Raw genomic sequence first — 25,400 nt, 5'->3', positions numbered from 1 at the left:
CTCTAGGTAGTTCCAGACAAGAAGTTTTTATCAGAAAAAAGCTGTGATTTTCATGGGCATTTCCCAGTCCACAATAATAAAAAGCTTTGCCTTTTCATGAAACCAGATTAAATGCATTCATATGGTAGCTTTTCCTGCTGTTGGACAAAGGACCTCTGTAAGATCTCTCTGAAGAAACTGTCTGAATACTTTAATGATCTTATTGCATTCTGGGAAGCAGTGAAATACAATATTCATATTTATTAATACTTTCAGTATGTATATGGTTTAGAGATAACTGTTCCCCTTTATTGAAAAGAAAGGAATGATGATATCTGCATGTATGCATCTTACTTCCAACTGCAAACCTGGCAGTCTGTTATAAATAAAACCAGTTTTGGCTTCCAGAGTTAAGATTTCTTAATCACTGGTACATGCACCAAAGCATGCTGGGCATGCTGGCTTCATTCCAACAAAGTAATTTCAAAATACATTCAGTCTTTAACATGTGATATTCTCATTTAGTCACAGTAGCAGCAGATAGTAGAGAATGAACAGTGATGGTTTTAGTCTCATTCTCCCTAAAATTGTAATCTCTCTTCTGGCTCATAGTAAAATACAGAGAGACCATTGAATCTCCCTGTCAGTCTGCAAGCATGCATGTTTGTGTTGGTGTGCAAATGACTTTTTTGATGAGAAATTGTAAATAGCCCATGTTTCTATGGAGGCTCTGTGTTTTCTCCTCAGCTAAGCTGGCTGTGCTGCACTGCACGAGGTGGGGTGTTAAGGATCCATTGTTCAGATCAGTCACAATCACTTGTGCCTTCTCTTTTGGAAAAGATGAATAGTCATGAAGCTACTCTTTATATCTGCTTTAGAATATAACCTCTTTGAAAATCAAGTAAGATTATCACATCGCTGGTGGTTTTTAGCTCTTCCATTAACATCTTTTGTTCCCAAGGCGGAAGTAATCATTATAATTGCCCAGGAATTTCTTGGCATATGCATCTGATTTGCAGTGAGGACTTGTCATGTGCTGACAGAATATTATGATGCTGATTTCTGAACCATGAAGTGATGTGTTATCAGATTGATGTGTTGTGGTACCCTTCAAAAAAATCCAGCTTCCTTCAGGGGTTAACATTAAAGTATATTTTGGTTGCCTTTTCTGCATGTTTGTACATACTTTGACCCAAAGCAAAACAAACAAGAGAGGGGAAAGGCCAATAGTTAACAGGCTGGTTACAGTTTCTGTAAGTTTTCAGGAGATTTCAGCTGAGTGTACCTTTGGAAGCTCTTGGTGCTCTCAGTAAAAGGGGAAAACCACTATTGATGAATCAATGACCATGATCTGTTTGTCCAGAGTGGTCCTTCATGTTCCTTAGGGAGCCCTGCAGATTCCATGATATTTACTATTCCTCCCACACTTCCACTTCAAGCCTGGAACAAGTGCCAAGTGTCCTTCTGGTCGGACAGGTCTTTTAAAGACCTGTTAAGTGGCACTGAGTGTTGTTAGTGAGCTCACAGCTCTCTCTCTGATCTCCACAGAGATACTCTGCTGCTCTTTCCAATCCCACTTCCGCAGGATGTGCTGTCGCCTGTTCCGACAGACCTATGGGCTTTGTGGCTGCTCTCTTTCCCCTATCTCTGCCCACAGGCTGAACGGATGCACCGCTTCTCTTGTATTACCTGAAACCTCATGTTTCCATGCCTTCCCCCACAGTAACAATCAATGTTTCTCTAGTGGCTTAGTTTCATGCAGGGACCAAAAGAGAACTTGCATGAGGAACTGAGTTAAAAGACAGAACTCTGCATAACAGTTCTGCTAAACTGTTTGTTTGTACTTTCAGTGCATTAGAAGTGACCACTAGTTCCAGAGAACTAGTTGGCAACTTTTGTGTACTTTAGGGCATGAAAAATTTTAAACATCCTCCAGATTTTTTTGTGTGGGATGTCTACATAGCCATGCAGGGAAGGAGTTTAACTGCCTCCTTGGCACCCTGCCTCGCAGTCGAATGGGTGGAAATAATTTATCCAGGGAGGCAGTGGAAGTTCTAATGAGGGCCATTTTCAGAATAGATCAGACTTAACACCTGTATATACTGGACTTGTACATGCACTTGTAAGGTATGCCTTTTTTTTTGGTGTACAGATTTCACCTCTCCTTGCTTCTAAGAAATTGACCCTCAAAAACAGTTTTTCAAAAATAAATTCAATAACATGACCACCGTGTGTGTTTCTGCAGCCACAGATTAGAAGTTCCACAAACTTAAATTTGGTAGTCTTCCTATATTTTTCTTCCTTGTTACTTCCCCAGGGAAAAACTTCTACTAAGGAATTTCCAAATGTTTTCCTTCTTCCTCTTGGTGTAGTCAACAGGGGCAATGCAGAATCCAGTCTGTTTATGCTTCATTTCTGAGTTGTTGTTTTCCTGATAATATTAAAACCAGAACAGAACATTTATCGTGTGAACTTTTATAAAGGTTAGACATAAAGTGTACTTGAAAAACAAAAAGTAAGGTCTTTCTGGTTGTTTGTGCTGTTTTTTTTAAATCCATCTTTCACATTGACCTGGATTTGCTCTTTTAAGATTTACTTTTGAAAGATGATACTATTGGAAGTGAGCAAGCAAAAAGTCTTGGATGCAGAGCAGATTTGAAGATAGACAGCTTTTACTCTTTATAAAGGTGACTAAACCAAATACATGCCATGCATACCTTTTGCTATTAAGGAGTCTTTCCAGTGGCAGATGGGACATCCATCAGTTCATGTCACCACAGCTCATTCTTTGCTCTCTCCCTGCAGGTACTCAGCGTGCCAATGCCCGAGCTCCAGCTCCCTACAAAAGAGATTTTGAAGCCAAGCTGAGGAACTTCTACAGGAAGTTGGAGACTAAAGGATATGGACAAGGCCCAGGGAAATTGAAGTACGTTGGAGCATCTCATGAAACTGGATTTCTTTTCAGGCAGCTTGCCTTGCCTCATGCCTCCTTCTCCCCATTAGGAGGAATGCAGATGTTATGGTTACCCAGGCATTTCTGGGAATATAAAACCTGTGATAAAAGACTTAGTGCCAGCATGTGATTCATAGCAGAGGATACAGCAAGTTCTGAGAACCTCTTTGCTTCCTCCAACTATGTTTTTGTACAGACAATATTACCAATACAGTGCCAGAAAGAGCTTTGGGAAGAGGCCTGCAGAACAGGAGGCATCTGAATTCTTCCATTATAGCAAGAGCTATGATATAAATAGTTATATTTTCTCATATCTTTTTCCACTAAAAAAAAGTTAGATAGGCTTATCTTCTGTACCTCATTGACTGCTCTGATACCACAGTCCTCTTTAGTAAAGAGGATTCATACATTAAATGCTATTAAATTCTAAGGATTGTCTTAAAAAGCTGCTATTTTTTTTTTATTTTAGCACTACTATATTTAGCACAGAATGCTAGAGTGCTTGGAGTGAGGTCTTTCCCCCTTCATTTATTTGCTAATCATGTGATTACATGCTGTTATATATAAGGACTGTCCTCACAAGACACTTTCAAAATTTTGTAAATTACCAAGTCTTGTGCCAGTTTTCAAACTCATAGCCATGAGGCACTAGAAACTGATTTAATCATTTCCTCCCTTATAAAAAGGGGGTTTTCTATTTGGGTTTTTTTTTTTTTTTTTTTTTTTTTTTTTTTTTTTTAAATTTCCTTCAGCCAGTCACTTCTCTTATTTTGCAGAAATCTGTGCAAAGCTCAGACTTTATTCATGTGAGCTCGTTGCAAGTTTTGCAAAACTGAAATGGGATTAAAATGGTATTGTTTAGACAAGTCTTAAGAGGCAGAGGTTGAGCAGTGTCTGCCTAGATTATAATGAAATCATAAACAGTTAAAGCCTTACCTATGAAAGCTTTGTCCTGAATGCTTGGGCAAAGAACTGGTGGGGAGCATTCACTCCATGTAATATCTGTTCCCTTTCTTACACCTTTTTTTTTCCCCTGTCCTTTCTTCCCTGACCTATTTACAGTCACACTGTAGATTTTTAAGCTGCAGTTTGGCGTGTGAGTGGAAGTTTTCTCTGGGTTGCTTTCCCAGGTGACAGAGCTGACCTGTTCAAAGCAAGGCCCAGAACAGCTGCACTGCTGCCTGGGTCCTCCTGTTGCCCAGGTACCTGCTCGGTTCCTGGGCTCTCCCCTTGCATGTCCTGGGCAGGATGGCTCAGTGGAGTCACTGAGCTCTGCAGGGCCTTTGCAGGAGGCTGGGCTGGGTTCAGCCGCCGTCCTGCAGGCAGCAGCAGCTGCTGTCTCGGGCACACAAGGCAGTATTTGAATATAAAGCGTGTGAAGTTTCAGGAAACTAATGACACACTTTTTTTTTGAAGATGACAGAATGTTTAAGTAAGGAGGACTCTTTCACCTCTTATTTTAGATCTTTATGACACTTCCTCATTTTCATAATTTTTCTTTCAGAAAGTACATTGCATTTTCACATGGGATGTTTCAGTGGGGTTTTGTACAAATAATTGCCATTCCTTCTAGACTTGTTGTACCATCACAGAGTCAAGGATAGTGTAGGGATGTGTGTTTCTGGGTTTATCATACTGTGATTTTCCATGGTTTTCTCTTTTTCTGTGTTGAGAGATTGATTTTTATGGAAAAGATTATATTCCTGCTCACAGTAAAACTCACTTAGGGGCCCAGCTTTACAAAGGCATTTCAGACTTAATGAAAATGCCAGCTTCAAGACCTTTCACCTTAAGACGAATTTAAGGAAGAACCAAGGTCGACAAAACAAAACTACTCTTTTTTGTACAAGGGACATTCTATTGAAACCTAAGGGAGAGCACTGGAGGAGACAGACTAACAGGGGCTTCCTGATCTGGATAAAATTATCCAGCAGAAACAGGGATCTCTGAAATCACCCTGTTACTATCCTGCAATGTAAATAGATGTTTGCAAATGTGGTCCCTGTTCACAAATTGCTGTTTCAAAATAATTTTGCCCTTCAGATTAATCATCAGGAGAGATCACTTGCTAGAAGATGCCTTTAACCAGATCATGGGCTACTCAAGAAAAGACCTGCAGAGAAATAAACTCTACGTCACGTTCGTTGGGGAAGAAGGGTGAGTAGAACAGGGAAGTATTTACGGTCTGAGAACTCAGTGTCTTGCAGCTCCTTTCTCACCAAACTTGTTGCCTAGAGTGAAAAGAGGAAGGATTGCAGTCAGGAAATGCCACATGCACAAGCCTAGAACATACAGCTGTTCAAGATGGCTTTTTAAGCATTTTGCAATGTAACATATCCTGCCTGTGCAGAAGTAATGTGAATGCTTATGTGAATTTTCCCAATAGCTCGTGTGTGTTTCAGAATGTTGCTGGGAAAGCGAATCAAAAATCAGACAACTTTCTTGCGTTATTCATATTTCTTTTCTCTCAATGCTGTTGTGTCTTCAAGGCTTACCAAAAGACACCTGCCATTTGTTGGAGAGAGTGCTTTCAGAGTAGGCTATGGGCTCAATCCTTAATTTAGTCCCTGTCTGAGGCACTGGGAGCAGAAAGCCCTCAGTGCTACAGGAGGTGTCCACTGCCTCTCCAGGCTAGGGTCTACATCACAAATAAAAGCAACTGGGCTGTTGTCATTTGTTAAAAAAACCCAAATATTCCCCACTCCTCAAAGTCACATTCAGAGAACGCTCAGTCTGTGTCTAATGAAAGTCTAACGTGCAACAGGTTGTGAGATGTGCTTTGCAAAACAGGATATGGTTAGATCTCCTTTGCAAGTGAAACTGAAACAATGCACTGTTTACTGCTTTTGTCTCATGATTTGTGCCCCCTTTGGCAGGTCTTAAAGCCCGCTTGTCTGTTGTTGAAACAGTTCATGAATGTTTGTAAATACATTCTAACTTTTATTCCATGATAATCAGAAAACTGCGGCGCTGCTCTTGGAATGCTGCAGTGTGTGCTATTGCCATGCAATGTGTGAGTCTTCAAAATGCAAAGTTGTAATAGAAACATCCCTTACAAGATTAGATAAAACTAATATGTCTTTGAAAACCTCTAAATCCTGCTATTTGTTTAAAGTTCACCCTGAAGCACTAAGTGTTAGTAAAGACCCAGTGAAGTCTTAAAATAAAGAATGTTGACAGCTGAGAGCCAAGTGTGGACTTGTTCATATTAATAATATCATCGTGCTGTCTGAGGAAAAACTCAGAACTGGAATGGCAAGGCTGGTGCACAGTGAGATTATGCTGTATTGACAGAGGAGGGTGGGGATGCAGGAGCAAGGCCTGTTTTACACAGACCCTACCAGCCTTTACTTTCACAGCTACAGCCTCAAATCAGATTTAAAAATGAAAGGGAAATTTTTAAAATCATACATGAGATAGAGATTGATCCAGATACACCATCTCCTTTTATCAGACGTCAGACTTTTGCATTTCACCACTCAGCAACATGAAGAGTGACCTAGAAATGGGGGTGACACCTCTTGTCCCCATTATATCCAGCTTTACATGAGACTCTAGCCTTAATGGAAAAGAATCAGTTAATTAAGAGCAAAGTCAAATTAAAATGATATCAGTCCTTTATTTACACCTCTGTATTTTTAATGAAGAAAGGATATGTGCAAACAGTATTGTTTCATCAGAGATGGTGCAAGGATATATATCACATCCAGCTACTCATTTGGCCAGGTGAAGAAAGACGGGCCAGGGTGGAGGAGAGGAGGAATACTGAAAGTTAATTGCTTCCTATTTGCTCCTCCTTTCTTAAGATTTTAAGTAGGAGTTTGCTTTTGCATTTATTTTCCTCTTGGCAAAGAGATGTAAGTCATAAAGTAATGGGTAGGGAAATACCTACATCATACAACATTTTAGTAACTATTGATTTATTAGTGTATAAAACAGTAAGTGGGGCAACTCAGTTATTGCAGTTCAAGTGATTTCTGTCATAAGTCTCATAATGTTTATCTTCCTCAAATCTTCAGTTTCTATACTCATCAATTGTGATGCTCATTTAATGGTTTTTATACACTCATAATTCATGTGGTGACACCATACGAAAATTTAGATAGAAAGAATATGGTTCCTTGTTTTTCCTGAGTTCTTTGAACTACTAGGAGAAGCTGCTTTGCATTTAAGAGTGGTAAATCTGAAGTATTAATGGTGCTTCCTAGGAGACATGAGTCATGTTGCCAACAACATATTACTCTAATATATCCAAATGCCCCACAGTTGCAGCTGTTGTGTGGTTGCATACCTCTCGGATGAAGTTTTCTCACCCTTGTGCCAAGCCTTTAATTGTAGGATAAATCTAACTGGCAGTGCAGGACTCTCATGATTGATTTATTTAACGTGACTCACAGTAACTGCATACAGAGGAGCTGTATGAAATGGCTGATAGTCAAGCACACAGTTTCCTTTCTATCTCAGGATTTCATTGTGTCTCTGATTATCCCAGAAGTTGGCAAGAGTCTTCCAGGTGACCCTTTACTCGATCCTGGTATTCGTGCCAAGATTAAGATCCAACAGTTGTCCATGGTATCAACCATTTTTGATTTCTTTTTTCGTAATTTATTGATGGAATCTACCCCTTCTTGCCAGGGTAGGGATCTGTATCAGTACTTCACTGCTGAAGCTTAACAGAAGTGAAATGCTTCCAAGTGACTGAAGGGAAAATGTTTTTTATTCAGCTGAGGAAAGAGAGTTTGTCCTCAGCTTGATAGTGGTACCTAGCCCTTCCTGACAACTTCATCCTCAAAAACAACCCTCATTTGTGGTTGTCTTCTGTAAAATTTATGAGCCAAAACATTCATAGTAGAAGTTTTGTGAAAGCTGACCTTCTCCGTGGTACTTCTGTCTGTGCATTGTCTTAGTACTTGAGTCAAATATTAAATATTTTATCTATAAAAGATGTATCTTTCTATCTGTTAGGGTTATAATGTTCTCTGTTCCCTACATTAGAGAACAGAGAACATTTCTAGTGTTTCTCTACACTAGAAAACCTGTAGTTTTCTGTGTTCCAACTCTAACAGAGCATTAACATCATACCTAACTCATTTCACTGGTGACCTGCAGAGTAATGTCACAATTCAGCCTCAGTGCATTGTCAGCAATGAGTTTGTTTATCGTTCAGGAAGAAGGGGTTATTTAGATTCATTAGTACTGGAATCTTGACATGGGGAAAAAAAAAGAAAAACGAAAACAACAAAAAATACCCAACAAAGGAAGCGCACTCTCCAAAAGACATTTAAGTGCACTCAAGTTTGGAAGACAGACAAGAAAATTTAGACCAAGAAGCATAAATCACTGAAGTAATCTCAGATTATATTGCTAAGGAAAACAGAAATATTATCCTTCAACTTGTCCTATGGTTGCAAGTCTGCAAAGACAAAACATGACCATTGTTTATTTTCATTGTTAATTTTTCAGATGCAGATAAGGCTGATTTTGGCTCTTTTCACGATTTTCCTCCTCCCTACCCCATCCACCCCCAATTATTTGGTTATATTTCTGTGGCAGAGAGGCCATTACAGCTGGAGCCAAAAATTTTTTCTGAGAGCAGCCCACATGGAGAACTTCATTCCAGTCCTCCAAGCCATTCCATTTTAGAATAGTCTCTTGAGAGTTCCACATTCTTTGGCATTAGGCAATCTGCACGGATAAGGGTTTTGGTTAAAATCTTACGAAATTTTAATCAAAATATAGTGTAAGGAATGTAGAGTTTAAAAAAAAGTTTCTTACTTCCTAGTAATGTCAGGTTTCTCTTTAAAGGTTGGACTACAGTGGACCATCAAGAGAGTTTTTTTTCCTGGTGTCCAGGGAGCTCTTCAATCCATATTATGGTTTGTTTGAATATTCAGCCAACGATACCTACACAGTACAAATAAGTCCCATGTCTGCTTTCGTAGACAATCACCATGAGTGGTAAGAATTATTTTCTTTTTGTTTTTCTGGTACCTGGTCTTTTATTCCCACTTGTAGAACAACTGCTCAAATCTGCTCAGACATGTAACACAGATTCTGATCTTTTTAACTAGCAGCAAAATAACTGCTTTTCTTTAGACTTCTCTGATTTTGGTTTCTCTTGTGGTTTTTAAATGATCTTATTTCTCACAAGGTCAGCAAAACGATGATTTGGAACATGTACCATGGGATTGTCTCACAACACAGCTCCCTGCATTTCTTGTACATTAGCAGTCATTTCATGAAAGCAATATTAACCTCTTGTGTATTAGAAAAAAAAAAAAAGGAAAAATAACAGCTCATTGACTTTTTGTCAGCTAAGGAGATGAAGGGAGGTTTCAGGCACGTATTACTGTATGTAATTTGTTTGAGTCTTCCTAAAGAGTACAGAGATCTCCTCAGTGGAAAAACCCTGAAATACTACTGAAAGGAAATCTGTGGTGATGTCTTAATTGGGGGTAGGGAGAAGGCTGCTGATCACACAGCTTTGAAACAGTCTGTGCATTCACGAGCCATGCTTCTAAAATAGTTATCGAGGATTTTTGCATAATCCCATTTTCACAATTATAAGCCAGTTTAAATCACCCTCAGTTGATTTAAGCCACAGCATCACCATAAATCTGTAAAGCTGGGCTGTGACTATTAACAGAGAATTCTGCTATGTAAGTAGTTGGATTACATTAATAGTGGAATGACAACTGCTCATCTCTGTAGGACAGATATGCACTGAGTTCTTATTTTTTGAAAGCCAGTTATGAAGAATGAGTATCAGAGGGGAATCTCATTACTAATTTCACACACGAAAAGAAAATCAACTGGTTGGCAGTTCAGTTAGTTGAAGCAACCTGTCTGTTGAACTCCAGTACTTCACATCTCTATTGGAAAGGCAGAACAATCTGGCAGAGAGGTGAGAGAAAACCTTTATGAGCTATGCAGCTTCTGCCAGCGTTTTATATTCATCCCTGGCTTCTGCAGTGCTGGACCAGAGACCTTGGGAATGAAAGAGGCATGACCCCTATCTCTTTCAGGGAGTGCTGATTTTGTACAGCCCCAGGGGGAATTCAGAAAATGCAGCTGTGACAAGCAATTTATGCATGGAAAGGGGAAGGCATGTCACATCCTCATCTTGCAAACATTGTACAAGCAGGTATAATGAAGCCCTAATTTTTCCAAGAAAAATGTTGTAAAGGACACATAAACAGAAAGTTCAAAAAACGTTTACTTTGAAAACAAACACTAGACTTTAATCTAGTTCTAGAATTGTGGAAGAGTTTTCACAATGGATCTTAATTCTCATGGGAATATTTGCAAAGACCCTCCTATTTCAAGGTTGCTGCCATCTGATCTCAACCCTGGCAAACTTCCTCCTAACACACCCAACAAAATGAAAATAATGAAGAAAGAGAGAGGTGAGAGAAGGAGATTTAGATCCTGTTGACATAGGACTGGAGAGCACTGCAATACATAAAAAACTTTCTGGCACTGTTTGTGAATATGTACGTCGAACTCCTTAACCACAGTCAGAAGAGGGAGCAAGGAGCCACTGTAAGCAGGAAAGACAGGCAGCGTGAGCTGTCAGGCTGGGAAGGAGTAGAAAAACCTTTGGCCTCTCTGTAATATGAAAACAAACGAATCCTCTAGGGGTGTGAAATGAAAATAGACACTGGCTATCATTTTGGGGGATAATGCATTTATGAAGTGGCTGTTCTGGCAGGGGCTGATTGAGTTAAACATGAATTTGACATTTTTTGAGCAGTTGTAACTTAGGTATCTGAGGGATTTTCCACACCCTGCAGACTTGATTTTTTAAATTATTTTTTCCCTGTGCCTTACTGAGAATGTTAAAGAAACCCAAGAAATAAACAAAAATACCACAATTTAGACATAGCTGTCTGATTTAATAATGCTGTTTGGAAATACACGCAAGTTTTGATGACAGAGCAGTGCACCAACCACAAAGTTCCAGTATCATGACTGTAACTCTTTCTCTTCCAGGTTCAGGTTTAGTGGTCGAATTCTTGGTCTTGCTCTGATACATCAGTATTTGCTGGATGCCTTTTTTACAAGACCCTTTTATAAAGCTCTCCTCCGAATGTGAGTAGAATTGTTCTGTCTCCTCTTTTGTTAGGTCCCTTCCCCATCAGTGATGCCACTTTGTGTATGGATTATTTATGATGCCTTATTAATAAAGGAGACAGGCCATTATTTCTAACTTAATAAATTGATTTCAATCCATGAATTTTTTGAAAAATTTCCTTGTTTCCACTACCTCAGAATGTTGTTTGAGATCAGTATGAGAACCTCTTGTTTTTCAGCCCTGTTACCAGCCTTCTTCTGCAAAATCATAGATTTGAAGATGAACAATGAAATGCTGTGGGCTTATTCCAGATATTAATAGAGTTCTTATTCATTTGTCGTATAATGACTCACAGGATAGGATATGAATCACTTCATAACTTAGACTGCACCATCCATTCTCAGAGGTAGACTGATTGTTGGCAATCTCCATTTTGAGGAGCTGTACTTTGATAGACTTCAGACGTAGTTTCCAGAACTACTGCTTCTGTTCTGGCTGAAACAATGAGAGCTGTCCTTGCTCAGCATGTCTGGAACCTAAGACCTAATGAACTTAAGGTGCTTTACTTTTTATTTGAAAGCTGGTTTTGAGAAGTCTGAAAGCATTTTTTTTTTTCTATAAAACACTGCATGTTCGAGTAGTGGGGAGTAATTAATCTATTCCTACTGCACATATCTGTTGAAAACACCTAAATGCTAGTAACATCATTTTAGTAAGAAGGATGAAGTAAGGGAAAGTATGGCAAAAGGTAAAAAGATATTTCTGTGGTAAGCTGGAAATCTAAGCAGTTCAACAAATGGTGAGAGATGAGGAAGGGTAGCCACATAAACAAAAAGGACAATGCTTGCTTGTTAAAGAAATCTTCCTATTTCTTTTGTTGTTTGAATTGAAATCTTTGTCTCTTCAATGTATGTATTTTCATATTTCCTAAACGTGCTTCACAGGAAACACGGGGCAGACTTAAGAAGCTTAAGAAGTAATGTGTCTTCAAATTAAATTCTGGAGTTTTGTATATTTAGAGAGTTATTTTGTGTTATACAGTAACTGCTGTTACCAGGCAAATAAACAGAGATTTGAAGTTGTCCTCTGTATTGATGTTTCTCTTGGCTCCCATTCACAGTCTGTTTTGTCTGAGTTTAGTTACTGAGCACAGGCTGCTGCCATCATCTGTATTTGTGTGTTTTCTTCTTTCTTCTGTCAGACTCTGTGACCTGAGTGACCTGGAATATCTGGATGAGGAGTTTCACCAGAGTTTACAGTGGATGAAAGACAATGATATACACGATATCCTAGATCTCACATTTACTGTAAACGAAGAAGTTTTTGGGCAGGTGTGCAAGTTTCTTCATTTCCTTGGTGCATTCTACTGCTAGATAAACATTTATTTGGACAGAAGAACTAGTGTCCCTCCATGCTGCTTTGAACTTGTATTTAAAAAATTCCTGCTAGTGAAACCAATGTTGAAATCTAGGGAGGAATTATTTGTACCCAGTGAAACGTGTTTTTCTGGTTAAGGAGATTTTCTGGAGAATATCTGAAATATCAGACTTTAGGATTGCCTTGCTAGAGGTAGTTTACCTGAATTTAATTGCAGCAAAGTTGCCTTTCAAAGGCATTACAACACATTTGTTAAGGTATTATTCAGAAAACTTCACTACTTTAGTCACAGTAAAGATTGTTTCTTCTTCTCAGTGTATTCTTAATACTAATTATGAAGGTTCCTTAGACTAAATGGAATTTAAAATAATATTTTAAAAAAGCATTTTTTGTATGTTCTCTCACTTCACATATTCCAGTTTGCTAGTCAGGCATGGTTAGTGATTTTGAGGAATTACTTCAACTTAAAAATTTCAATTATCACAATTTCTGCTTTTGTCTTTATAATAATTGTGTTGTCACTGGGTCATTTTTTGTCCTAAGATCACAGAACGGGAACTAAAACCAGGAGGTGCCAATATCCCAGTCACTGAAAAGAACAAGAAAGAATACATAGAGAGAATGGTGAAATGGAGAATTGAGAGAGGAGTTGTACAACAAACAGAAAGTCTAGTTCGTGGTTTCTATGAGGTAAAAAGCTCTAAAATTCAATTTACTTTCTTCCTCTTTCCAAAATATTTTTCTCCTTGTGTACATTTCCAAACTATGGAGTCCCAAATATAATCAGAAGTGCCCTTGCAGATATTGGAAGAGGAAGGGAGGGTAAAAAATATTTTTAGTCATTTATGTAAAGACTATGGTTATGTATCTACTTTGCACTGGACAATACTCTCAATCACTGTGTAATTAGCATTGAATCCTTGCTCTGTTTCTGCATTGGGTCTCTGAGACTTGTTTGTTTAAAAAGACAAAACCTGAATTCTGAATTTCCTGAAATGATATCTGGTAAATACCTTAGTAGCAGCCTTTATGGGGAAGCACAACTCGGTACATGGAGAAATGTTGCTATGCCTTTTATTTCCTTTCACAGGTAGTTGATGCAAGACTGGTGTCTGTATTTGATGCTAGAGAACTGGAACTGGTTATAGCTGGAACAGCAGAAATTGACTTGAGTGATTGGAGAAATAATACAGAGTACAGAGGAGGTAACTTGAATTTCGACTCGTTCAGTGAGAGTGTCGGGGACTGTGGAACTCCCCAGTTCTCATGGCAGTAAAGAACCATCACATGAGATACATTTATAGTAACTTTTGAACTTCTCTGGTTAAGTTAGTGTTAGGGGAAGGTAATTTATCCCTTTTAGTTTGCTTCATTGCATCCTCTTGCAGCTCTTCCCTGGCTGTTCTTGCCCAGACAGCACAACAGAACACTGTCCTCAACAGAAAGTACTATGCTCAGCTGCACACTGGGAGGGTACCTCCCAGACCTGGGGGAGAAATGGAAATGGTAGCCATTCTTAGTCAGATATTCTTTTTTTTTTTTAAATACGCAATCAAAGTTGACAGGAAATTAGAAGAAATCCCAGTGAGATAATTTGAGAACAACAGAAGATTCAGGAACTGTGAGATACTGTGGGAGAGATGGTTGCAGCATCATTTGTAGCTTTGGATAGATAAATATTGGAATAGTATTGGGACATTATTGGAATATTTCAAGAATTGGCATTCCTGTTGGTGACTGATTAATGGAAAAATGCTTACACAAGGGATCTCACTTTCTTTTTGTCGTGGCATATTCATTCTCTGCCTTTAGGATTTTTAAGCATTTTAGGAATATTTTTCTCTCACCTCCTGCCTTGTGATGCAATTAGATAAATAATATGGCATCATTGTGACTCGGGCTAAACTAGGAAAAGCTTATTGACTATTCCCTCAACCACTTTCATAGCACCTAAAGGCATAAAGGCTCTTGTTGTTTTAACAGGTTATCATGACAATCACATTGTAATTCGGTGGTTCTGGGCTGCTGTGGAAAGGTTCAACAATGAACAACGACTAAGACTTTTACAGGTAAGAAATCAGCTGATCTGTGTAAAAATAATGAAAATTTGATGCTAAACTAGCCCCATCCTGGTTTAGGATACCCAGAAATTATAGTGATATTTGCTAGTGGGAATAGCCTGAGTCAGAGGCTAAATATACTAATATCAAGTGACAGAAGCTCACAGCTATTTTTATAGATTTCTGAGTTATAAAGTACATTTAAGATACAATGGCTGATGTCAATAATCCTTTACTGTTGTTTGATTAAAAGTACATGAAGACTCCTAAAGATAGAAAAGGAAAACTGTGTAATTGACTATGTCATTAGGTAGAAATGTTGATAGTATTTATACAGCTTATGAAGGAGACAGCTTAAATGGAAGTTCAAGGCCTCAAATTAGAAAATAATGATGGAAACCTTAAAGTCAGTCCAATTTCATTTTCACTAAACCTGTGGGTTCCAGTCACTCTTCTGCTGAAGGACAAATTCTTTTCAACAGAAGAATGTTTATACATGTGGGTTTACTATTGAGTTAAATTTTTTAAGTTCAGGTTACATCCATCCTATGTGTAAAGAAACAGACAAGCCTCCACTGCAAACCATACCACGTTATTAATCTAATATGAAATCTGCTGGTTTTAACGATTCAAAATTGTTATCTGATCACTGAATTATGAAGAATTTTGTTTTTTGAATCTGTTTAAGTATTTTTAAAAAGCCTGTAAATAGGCAGGCGGAACATCCCATTTGATGGGCAGACAGAAATGTCTGCTTATCTGTTCCTATCACTTATGTTGGTCAAAAGTTTTTATAATATCCAGGTCATTACAAATTTAATAGTCTCTGATCCGTCAAAAGCTATGGTTGATCTGTTCATGACAGGTTGTAAATAAAACTGCTCACCAGTCAGTATTTCAGCAAGTGTCAGTGGGCATATCTAACCTTCAGAATTTAGTCCTTTTCTTACAGTAATTAATTGTGGTTTCTAAAGCACTGGAAATCCACATAGCTAGAAAGGCATAACACAAAGCCACCAGACATTACTACTTTTTTAATGCATTCCTTTTAATGCAGGAAACGGCAGCAAAAAACTCACTTAGGCTTAAGTCTGAGTAACTGGATGCTGATAGTGTGTTATTCTGCAGTATTTATGCAACAGAAAAACTTTGGAGAAAATTAAGCTGCTAAGTTGCCTCTTGTAGAGCCCAGCCAGGATATGGCCTGTTTGCCCTTAGCCTCCATGTAAAGTAGCATTTATTGCTTGTTCCTGACCAGTTTCCTTGCTTTGCAAATGCTTTTCCAAAAGCGTTTGGGCTGTGGTGGGTGTGCTGCTGTGGGTGTCCCCAGGCCATGTGTGTAGGCTCTGTCCTGATGTGTTTGTGCCGGCAGTTTGTCACAGGCACCTCCAGCATTCCCTATGAAGGCTTTGCCTCTCTCCGGGGGAGCAACGGGCCCAGGCGCTTCTGCGTGGAGAAGTGGGGGAAGATCACTGCTCTTCCAAGGTACAGCTCTGGGGGCACCAATGCCAGGGTGGCCTCCCAGTGCCACTCTCTGGGGAAACAGATCAGCAGTTTAACAAACATTAACAGGCTTTCACTGAATATGCAAATATACTTTCCCTTGCATGCAAATTTCCTTCCCCGTTGTCGCAGTGTCTGATGCATCCATTTTGGTTTGAACTCAGTTTTGTTCCCTTAAGGTGGATGAGGCAGTGTAACTGTGGCTAACATCCATACTGCAGTGTCTTTCTCACAGAAAGTTGTCTTAGAATGATAGCTACTTCTGACTTTCTTTGTTATATTTGATTAAATGTGCAAGTATTTACTCACTGAATGTGCAGTTCACAAGTTAGGAGCAAAAATTAATATGAATTAAAATGAAATAGCTCTTCTGACTCTTCTGACTGAAAGCTACTATTATATTCTTTGCATCAGACACAAGTTTTATAGTATAGTTTAGTGATATAATTTTTATGCTTGGTCTGATGTCGAGTGTTAACAAATACTGAAGAGGCAAGTTGTGAGTGCAGAACAGGTGGGATGGAGTAATTTCATTTGAGAAGCAGCAAGAGAGACAAGAAGGTGAGGATTTCAAAGAGAACAAGTAAGATCAATTGAAATTGGTGAAGAGGGTAAAGGAACAGTATGAGAGTCCAAGATATGAAAGCAGGGGTTGAGTTGTACAAACCCTTGCAATTTATATTGGGTAGGGCAGGTTTTGAGGAGTAGGATGAAAAGATTAAAGGAAAAAAAAAAGCTTTCCAATTTTTAGAGCAGAAAAAAGAGTTTTCTTCAAAGGTCCATGGTAACAATGCCAGGATTAGACTAATAATATGTGAATGATGAATAAAACGCCTTCCGCTTGATTTCTTCACTGACAAAAAATATCAGGTTCTTGTCTTTTCTCTACTGCGATCAGACTGATAGCTGGGGGATTTTCTTTCGCCCAGTTCTGTGATTCTGCAGCCTCTAGAAGGCTTTAGGAGTGGCTTCACACAGATTAGTGCGTGGAGTGTGGGCAACCTAACTCCACTTAATCAGACCTCAGCTTTAGGATGCCGTGTACAGCCTCTGCAGGCAGCTTTGGGCTGGGCTGATCCATGGAGGAAACTCAACTCTAATCATAAACCCACCCCTCGTAAACAAAATGCCTCAGGAATAACTTGCATTCAGTCTCATCTTAGACACAGAGTGGCTGTCAGGGACACACAGAGTCTCTCTGACCAAAAACTTGTAGGTTTTTTCTCCAGCGCAAGGTCAGAGGCAGAAATGTCTCTTGGGTTGGCTCCTGCCATCACAACTACATGGAGAAGGTCACGGACACAGAAGTGGTGCTGTGAAATCCACAGGCACAGCGGGTGGCCTTTAAACAGAGCCATCTTTCCTGTTTACAGCACAAATGAGAGCCAGGCAGCTGAGGATTAAAGGAATCCAAATCCTGAAAATTGCTATTTCATATCAAATACTCTAATGTCATCTGGGGGCCTAGTGATATCTTGCAGCCCAATAAGTCTCCTTACAGTTTGATTATGATTGGCCTATGGACTAGCTTTGATTCTGTTTAAAAAGTAAAAGCTGTGACCTTTTAAAAAAACAATTTCTGACTTCAAAATTCAAGATTTTTTTTTTAGTGAGCTTAAGTTACAAAAGAGGTTGCATGATTTTTTCAATATATTCTCTGGAGCTGAAATTCCCAGTGCTTGCAAGCAGAGCTTGCAGCATGGAAAAGGTCAGGACCTGCCAGAACAGGATGTTCAGAATTTCCTCTGGAAAGGTTATGCAGAACCCTCGTTGTGATAAATGGCAGAATAAAACTGCTTCCAAAAGTGCAATATGAAGAAGCATGTTGAGAATCTTTGCAATCATAGGCTGTTCATCGAGTTTAGGGGAAATGCCAATTCCTCACATGTAAGAGATTGTCTCATTCGTTGAAATTTCACTTCTGTTTCCCTTGGTTGGGAAACATTTGATTTTTGTCTCTCCGGATTGTTTTTACCATACAAATGTGAGAATTAAAATAAAACCAACTGTGTGTGACACACACCTACAGTCATCATGAGCAAGCAGTTCCTGGTATTCACACATGGGGAACCTTGATCTCATAAAAATGAAACATCTTCCATGTTAGTGCTTAAATGGGTTAAGCCCCAAGCCGAAAGCACTGTTGGCATTTTTACATGTGTAGTTCCTGGATGCAGTGCAGCTTCAGCCTGGGTCACAGCAGCCTCTGAGACTCCCTGTGCAAACACGGGGTACTGCTGGCTTGGAGGTAACACATCAGTGACTGCAACCCCGAGTAGCAACTTTCAAGAGGTTTCCAAACAAGCCCAGTATGTGTAAACACATCGCTGGATCGGCTGGGAACGCTGCCCTAGGACTCTGTGACTCTTATTGATTCTCTGATAACTAAAGCTTTTATGTTAAGGCACCATCACTCGCTCCTAGTGTGTTGTGCTTTGCAAGTTCCCCTTTTAGCAGGAGTGCCTGTGAAATTTGATAGTGCTCCGTGCTCGGGTGGCAAAAGTGAGGATTTAACAGGTCAGTGGACTTTGTTTCTTCCTCTGTTTCTAAAAACACTGTGGCGCTGAAAACACATAAGAATACCCATCCCCATCTCTTCTTCCTGATCTGGGACACAAAGGGCAGCTAGGAGAGTCACTTAGGTATGTGGCTGTGGCCTAAGCAGCTGTGAATGTAAACACAAAAGTTTTCACTAGATGTTTGCCTAGTTCCCACTGTTCTGACTGCTGTGCAATCAGTTCTGCTGAATCCAAACAGTGGGATTTCTGTGAGGCATGTCAGGTTGCCGAGCTTGTATCGCTGTTTTACACTAACTAGGTAGCATGTAAAATGCCCTGGAAAGATTGATTATTGCAGGTCTAGCTTAACTGTTGCTACCCTAATGCCACTGCTACTTCCTTCTTTTGCACTGTACTGCAGGTTAGACTAAACTAGGGGAGGAACTGGTACTCTTTCAATTCACTCCCATGTTGAGAAATTAGTTCCATGTTCATTGCTGTACATTATTTATTCATGCATGTGATGGTTCACTTGAAAACAACATCTGTGTCTGACTACTGTGCATTTTAAGCCTAAGTCACTCTCTTTTACTACAGTAATCAAAACGAAGGGGAGTTTAATTGGGAATCTGGGAATCTAGACTTTAGGAACCAAGAAGGGTTTTTATGTTTTCATAAGATGTGAGCCCAGGAAGATGAACGGTTAGTGCCTGTGTGGTTTGAAATGTCAGAATGGGAAGATACTACCCAGAAGGGAAAAAACACGTTTGTCTCAAGGACTTAGGCAGTTATTTGCTGGGGTTGGAAAAGCATGCATCTCCTCAGAAGACAAAGGTCTTGGTTTTGACTTTTTTAATTACTTGGTTTTCCACAGTAAGTGATTCCATTTTCAAAATTGCCCTCAAAATAAGATAAAACTCAGTTCTCTTAATAAATGTAAACAACATGCCAGCTTACTATTAAACCAGTTCATAATGAATCCCTTGCTAATTATATACTGTGTCTTTTATAATTTGTGGTTTTACAGCCCACACAGCATGATCCATAGTTCTAATGAGTGGCTGTCATACCCATGGAGCAGAAGCATGTGGTTAGGCTCGTAATTGCCTAAGACTCTTCAACACTCTACATTGAATTCAAGGGATCACTGAGTCTCATTTGCTGCAGGGCTTAATTTGGTCTTTTTCTTCAAAAGGGAGTATTTTCAATTTTTTGAAGTACTCAGCGGGAAATGGAATAATTTAATCTATGTTGCAGATATTATTTTACAAGGTTTTTGGAAAGGCAAAGGAGGAGTAAAAAGAAAGCTTTTCCTCCAGGAGCCTTAGAGAGATGGCTGGGTAGAAAAATTTTACCAGACCCCTGGAATACAGAGTGGGGAAATGCCATCTCTGCTACACAGTATGCAGAGCAGTGTTCCTCTGAGGGTACTGTATTTGGGGAGGGTGCTAAAGGCAGTGTTTTTAAGTGATTGCATATTTGGTGTTTGGACTGTGTTTATAATAATGGTGTGACCTTGTGTGCTGCGTATACGTATCTTCAGCCTGATATTTTTGTGACACTACAAGGCTGTAATTGAGTGGGTGTTTCAGCTTCAATGAGTTTCAGTTTGCTGTGGACTCCAAGGTTTTTTAACAAGTGAGATTAACCCACTTCAGTCCATGTTCCACTCCCCTTGCTGGGAGTGGAGAGTCACTTAAAGTGGCAATTAATGAATTTGCTCACATGGAAGGCAGCACTTTCTGGCTCAGGAAGTCTGTACAGGCCTGTGGTAGACAGCTGGATTTCTGGGACTGGTCAGGTTAAATGAGGAGTTGCATTTGCTGTGAGGAGGGAGCTTGTTCAGTCCTTCCATTAACATGTTACATATTTACACTTAATACAGATCGTACTGATGAAGTGCAGGGCACTGCAGGAGGAGTTGGGTTTTCAGCTGGATTGAATTTAAATAAATAACTCCACGATGTATTTGTTTGCAAAAGAATGAAGAATTTCTAAGCAGAGACCTGCCAAATTACTAAAATCAGTCTAAAGTGAGGCTGTTACAAAGCTTTAGAGCAGAAGAGATGCCTCTTCCAGTTTCTTTTTGCATCATTTCATCCTCAAGAACCCATCACATTAATAGTTACATTATCTATTTCATTAGACAGACTTATCCACCACAGCGTTTTAGAAAGTACCATCCTTAGCATGCTCTGAGGTCAGGCAATGATATCCATGATTCCACTACAAACAGAAACTTTTTTTATCTCCCTTTTTATTCCCTGGAAGAGGTTTTGACAGACAGTCCCAAGTGTGTCAACAAACTTGAGGTAGATGGACTTCAAAACTGAGAAGTAAATTGCATGGTCGCCCTCTTAAGAAAGCAGGGTGGTTGCTAGAGGTTCATGCCTGGTTTTGTGTAATTCCAAAAGCTGCTGGCCTCTAGGGCAGATATGTCCATTGGGAATATCAGCACAAGCAGTATTGCCTCAAGAACACCATCCATATGCCAAGGAAATTGTAGAAGGAAGAGCATCTAATTTATCTGTCTTTTACCACTGTGGGATTGTTTCCTGTTGATCTGGAGATGTATGGAATTATCTTATTTATCATTACAAATACAGTATTCAAGTATCATCCATACAGAAAAGAAAGGCTACATCTCAGAAGACACATTTAAAGCCAAGATTTCAGACCAGACTGTTTGAATTGTACCATGCCAAATCATTCTCTTTTTTTCTCATGCACATTTTATGGATAAAATTTATCCCATACCTTTTGGACTGTCAGTATGTTTCTAAAGACCTTCATAAATGCTTCTAACTGGCTTATTTTAATGAGAAGAAAGTAGATTAAACCTCACTACCTGTTCAATTGGAAAACATCATTTGACAGAACAAAGTCTTCTAAAAGAATACTATCTGCCCATCTCTATTCAAGCACATACCAGTCTGTGTGTTCTCTTTTGAACTTTTCAAATAATGCACTTCTTCACCTCCTCTCTCTTTTTCCCCTCAGGGCTCACACTTGTTTCAATCGTCTGGACCTTCCCCCTTACCCATCATTCTCTATGTTATATGAAAAACTGTTGACAGCAGTAGAAGAGACGAGTACTTTTGGACTTGAGTGATACACAAACCACAGTGCCCAGCTCATTGGACTTTTGTGGATCTGTCTTCTCAAGGAGTGACTGAACTTTTGTATTGGATTTCCTGGAAATTTGAGGAAAATTGTTTCATGGTGCAATTCATATAATGAGGTTCCACGAAGGAGCTTGTGAAGCAATTAAAAAGCATTGTGGTAGTGGCAGAATTCTCGACAGTGAAACTAGAGTGTGCCTGGTGTGCAGGGAAAGCCAAGTCTTGCAATCCATGGGTTTTTGGGACGGCTACACTTCTTAAGTTTGTGTTCTGAGCAAACCAGAAACGTGATGCCATGTTGTGATCCATCTGGCTACTGCAAAACTGACATGTACCCAAGGACTGGATTTCATCAAAGTTGTTGAATATAAAATTCAAGTCGAAATGTGAAATCATTCAGCCCCTCACCTACCCAGTAAATTATCAAAAAAAGCATACAACTGAACTTTTATAAATTCTTTTTTTTTTTTTTTTTAATTCATGAAGGTACATTACTTTATGCCATATGTTATAACAGCATATCCAACACTTGCTTTACCTAAGACTACGAGTGCCTGCATGGGGAACACCGTAGAGCTCAAGTTCCTGGGGCAGAAGTGATTCGGAAGGAAAGTCAGCAACAAAGGATGTAACAACAACAGCTTGTGCATTGAGGAGGTTTGTGGAAATGCGTTTGCCAGTGGTGTGTATGACAAAATATGAGCTGTTACAATGAACTTAATGAGACTGATTTTATGCTTTATACTGCATGGAAACTATTTTAAGAAGAAACTAGCAATTTATCACAGCATATCAGGAAAAAACCCTAACACAGTGACTTCTGTTTATTTTTATAGGTTCATTATATTATGTTTCTTAGAGTGTAAACAGGAAACAAGCAAACAAAAGTGTTATTTCTGTTTTGTCACTTTCCATGCTTGAACAGACATTCTGCTAGTGTTTATTCTTTAAGCACTCTCCAGGGAAAAAAATGCCTTTTATTTTTATAAGAGTAAAAAAACTCCCGAAAATATTTTGCACTGAATGTACCAAAGTTGAAGGGACATTACGATCTGACTGATAGCAAATTGCATCACTATCAAATATCTATAAAAATGCTTAGGAACCAGGCTTTCTTCACAGTGCCATGTCTATAGATATCAGGACTGTGCACATAAGTAATAATTTTATAATACTATACGTGATATTGTAATATGCATTTATTTTAAATGCATCCGGGTCATTTTTCATGCATTGGATAACTTAATGCAGTGGAGTTTAATACAGATATTTCATATGTTCCCCACAACTTTTTATTTGTACAGCACCGTAAAACACTAGCTCATTGGGAAAACCATGAATAACTTCTTTAAGGTGAGCCACTGGTCATAATGCCACTGTCCTGTATCAGTGAACACCTACAAGATGTAAACTGTTCGTAGTGTCCAAGCTTGCATTTTCACCGATAAATAGTTTTCTTACCAAATGTTATTTGCAGCGGTTTTTATGGCATATCAAACACTGCATGGACACCAATTTCTTTATGCTTAATTTTGCTGAAATACACAAGGCTTGCTCGCTTCTATTTTTGGTACTTTTCCTCCAGATGGTCTTGTGGAACACTTGTGCAGCTGCGCTCCATTTCTTGCACAGCTGCTGTCACGCACTGCATCCGCCACATTTTAAAATTCCAGGAGTTGCCCTTGGATACTGGCTGACAAGAACACGAATCCAGCTCTGTGCTGGCCCTTTTGGTAGCACCACAGACAGCAAGCCCTGTTCTGTGGGAAAAGTAGCTTTTGAAGCAACCTTCTCACTTTGGAGGCTCTTGAAGGGGCATCTGAGGGAGGTGTCCTGCTTGTTCTGGTGGGAGGTTTTTTCCAGCGGAGGCGAGCATCCCTGGAGATGTTGTCAGCAGAGACTGCCAGTCCACCCTCCGAGGCAGAAGGCAGCTGCAGCTGTGGTGGTGACTGAGAAAACCCTTCAGACTTACTGAGGAAATGTCACATGTGCAAAGGAAAAGCAAAATCAGGGGGAAAGCGTTCTTTTATTTCAAGATTTATTGTGCTTCTGCATGACATCTGGGACTCTCTTAAGTAACTTAGATTTTCTTAGGCTACTTCTGGCTGGTATGAAGTAGCAAAGAAAAGTCCAAACACATCACCCTGTTTCTACACGTATATTTATCAGCTAAGATTGCATGTCACGGGTCCTAATGCACATCTCCTTTCAGAACATGAATGAGCAGTAGGCAAACTGACTTTTCAGCAGGTCACTCCAGCATGGCTCATGTTTCATAGGATCCATTCACTGAGTAGCTAAAACTCTGGCACTCGGAGCAGAATGCAACTTCTGATTGGTTGAAGGACTACAGAACTTTCGTTTTACAATACTGTGTTATCTGTGGTCTTAAAAAAGAGATTTCCCAGGTGGAAACTGTATCTACAAGTTTTGAACCAGATACTCTTTGGAATGAAAAGTTTAAATATTTGGCACAAAGTAAGTTTATACTAGTTTGCCTTTTAAGTTATGCTTTTGTACAAAACTAAAACAATAAATGCATCTTGTCATTTTTTATTTAAATATATCTACTGCACCCATTTGTTCTGTGTTTATGCATGTAAAAATAACTGAAATCAGCCATGATAATCTGGTATTCTTTAAAGGTGTGACAGGGTCACCAGTGGGGCAGCTGTCAGTTAGAAAATAGATTTAAAAAAAAAAAAAAAAATCAGTCCAGAACCTTTGTAGCACTAAACCCAAGAGAGACGAAGGAGGAGTTGCTGCTTTCTCCTCTGCTGCCAACATCCCCTGGAGGAGTCTAGAAAAGCTCTGTGTGAAGGTTGAGGTGTCAGCCGGGTACAGCTCCCTGTGGTGCCTGGAGCACTTGGCTCTTTGTGACAGTGTAAGTGATGCTGCTGCTCCGAAGGGATTAGCAAGGAGGGAATATAGAAAAGGAAGCCTGAGCTTAGTCAAATACCCACATCTCCTGGCAACTGCTTGGAATGTTCTCCCTTTGGTTTTGGAAGCCATTCCCTTTAAATGTGTCCCAAGGGAAAGCCACCTTTCATGTCCTGCAGCTGACTGCAGCAGGCCACCACGATGCTCTTGCTTATGACACAGTCTAGCAGGGATGAGGGTCCACACAGAAAGGCTGGAGAGACTTCCCAAAGCTCTGTGTCTCCTCAGAGCTTTTCGAGATGGTGCTAAGGAGCTTTGCATTTAGGAAGGAAAAAAGTAGACAGAAGAATCCCTTCAGCCAGTGAATGACAACCCATACTAAGCCAACCTGCAGCATCTCCATCACACAGAGGCTGGCAGGGGCCATCCCTGCAGGAATTTAACTGAGGTGCCCACGTTTCCTGCTCTGCTGGAAGTGGAGCCGCACATCACCAGCCAAAAAGCAGCTCCCAGGTCACTGCAGGCTGGCAGCAGAGTGGCCTCTGTCCCCCACACCCCAGGGCCAGACCCCCGAGCCCCAGGTCCCATGATCCCAGCCCAGCAGAGGTGTGCTTTGCTCACCTGGCGCTGCTGGCAGTCAGGTTATAGCCAGAACACTCCGAAATACCCCACAAAAGCTTGGGATCCATGAAGTGCAGTGTGGCACCTGCTGCAGCAAGCAGTCACCCATTGGGAGACTGCAGGCCAGCAGCTGTGTGGGGAGTGGTGCCTTTGCCCACAGCCGGCAGGGCACAGCCATCTGCCACCTCTGTCACACTGCCAGCAGCACCTGGCAGGGCAGCACAGGAAAGCCTTACAATCCAGACCTTCTTCCTCACCCCCGCCCTGCCTGCTGTTTTTCCTTGGTATTCATCAAACATTTACCTCCTTTTGCTTTTAAATTTTCACTATCCT

At 39.9% G+C, this 25,400-nt stretch overlaps 1 protein-coding gene across 4 annotated transcripts in view; it reads left to right on the top strand.

Annotated features, from left to right (window-relative positions):
* The window catches only part of HECW2 (HECT, C2 and WW domain containing E3 ubiquitin protein ligase 2), a 144,969-nt gene extending 120,824 nt beyond the window's left edge, over positions 1-24,145 (top strand). For all 4 annotated transcript variants that reach the window (XM_066189600.1, XM_066189601.1, XM_066189604.1 and 1 more), the window contains 10 exons: positions 2,785-2,905; positions 4,976-5,089; positions 8,738-8,890; positions 10,925-11,023; positions 12,208-12,337; positions 12,927-13,073; positions 13,474-13,588; positions 14,367-14,452; positions 15,816-15,928; positions 21,445-24,145. In XM_066189600.1, the coding sequence (XP_066045697.1) occupies positions 2,785-2,905; positions 4,976-5,089; positions 8,738-8,890; positions 10,925-11,023; positions 12,208-12,337; positions 12,927-13,073; positions 13,474-13,588; positions 14,367-14,452; positions 15,816-15,928; positions 21,445-21,556 (1,190 nt within the window). In that variant the 3' untranslated portion in view covers positions 21,557-24,145. The remainder of the gene's footprint in view (positions 1-2,784; positions 2,906-4,975; positions 5,090-8,737; positions 8,891-10,924; positions 11,024-12,207; positions 12,338-12,926; positions 13,074-13,473; positions 13,589-14,366; positions 14,453-15,815; positions 15,929-21,444) is intronic.
* The last annotated feature ends 1,255 nt before the right edge of the window (positions 24,146-25,400 follow it).

The sequence above is a fragment of the Chamaea fasciata genome, unplaced genomic scaffold (genome assembly GCF_029207755.1).
Source record: "Chamaea fasciata isolate MVZ Bird 193981 ecotype frontalis unplaced genomic scaffold, bChaFas1.0.hap1 SCAF_8, whole genome shotgun sequence".
Lineage (NCBI taxonomy): Eukaryota > Metazoa > Chordata > Aves > Passeriformes > Sylviidae > Chamaea > Chamaea fasciata.
This window is presented reverse-complemented; position numbering and strand designations above follow the sequence as displayed.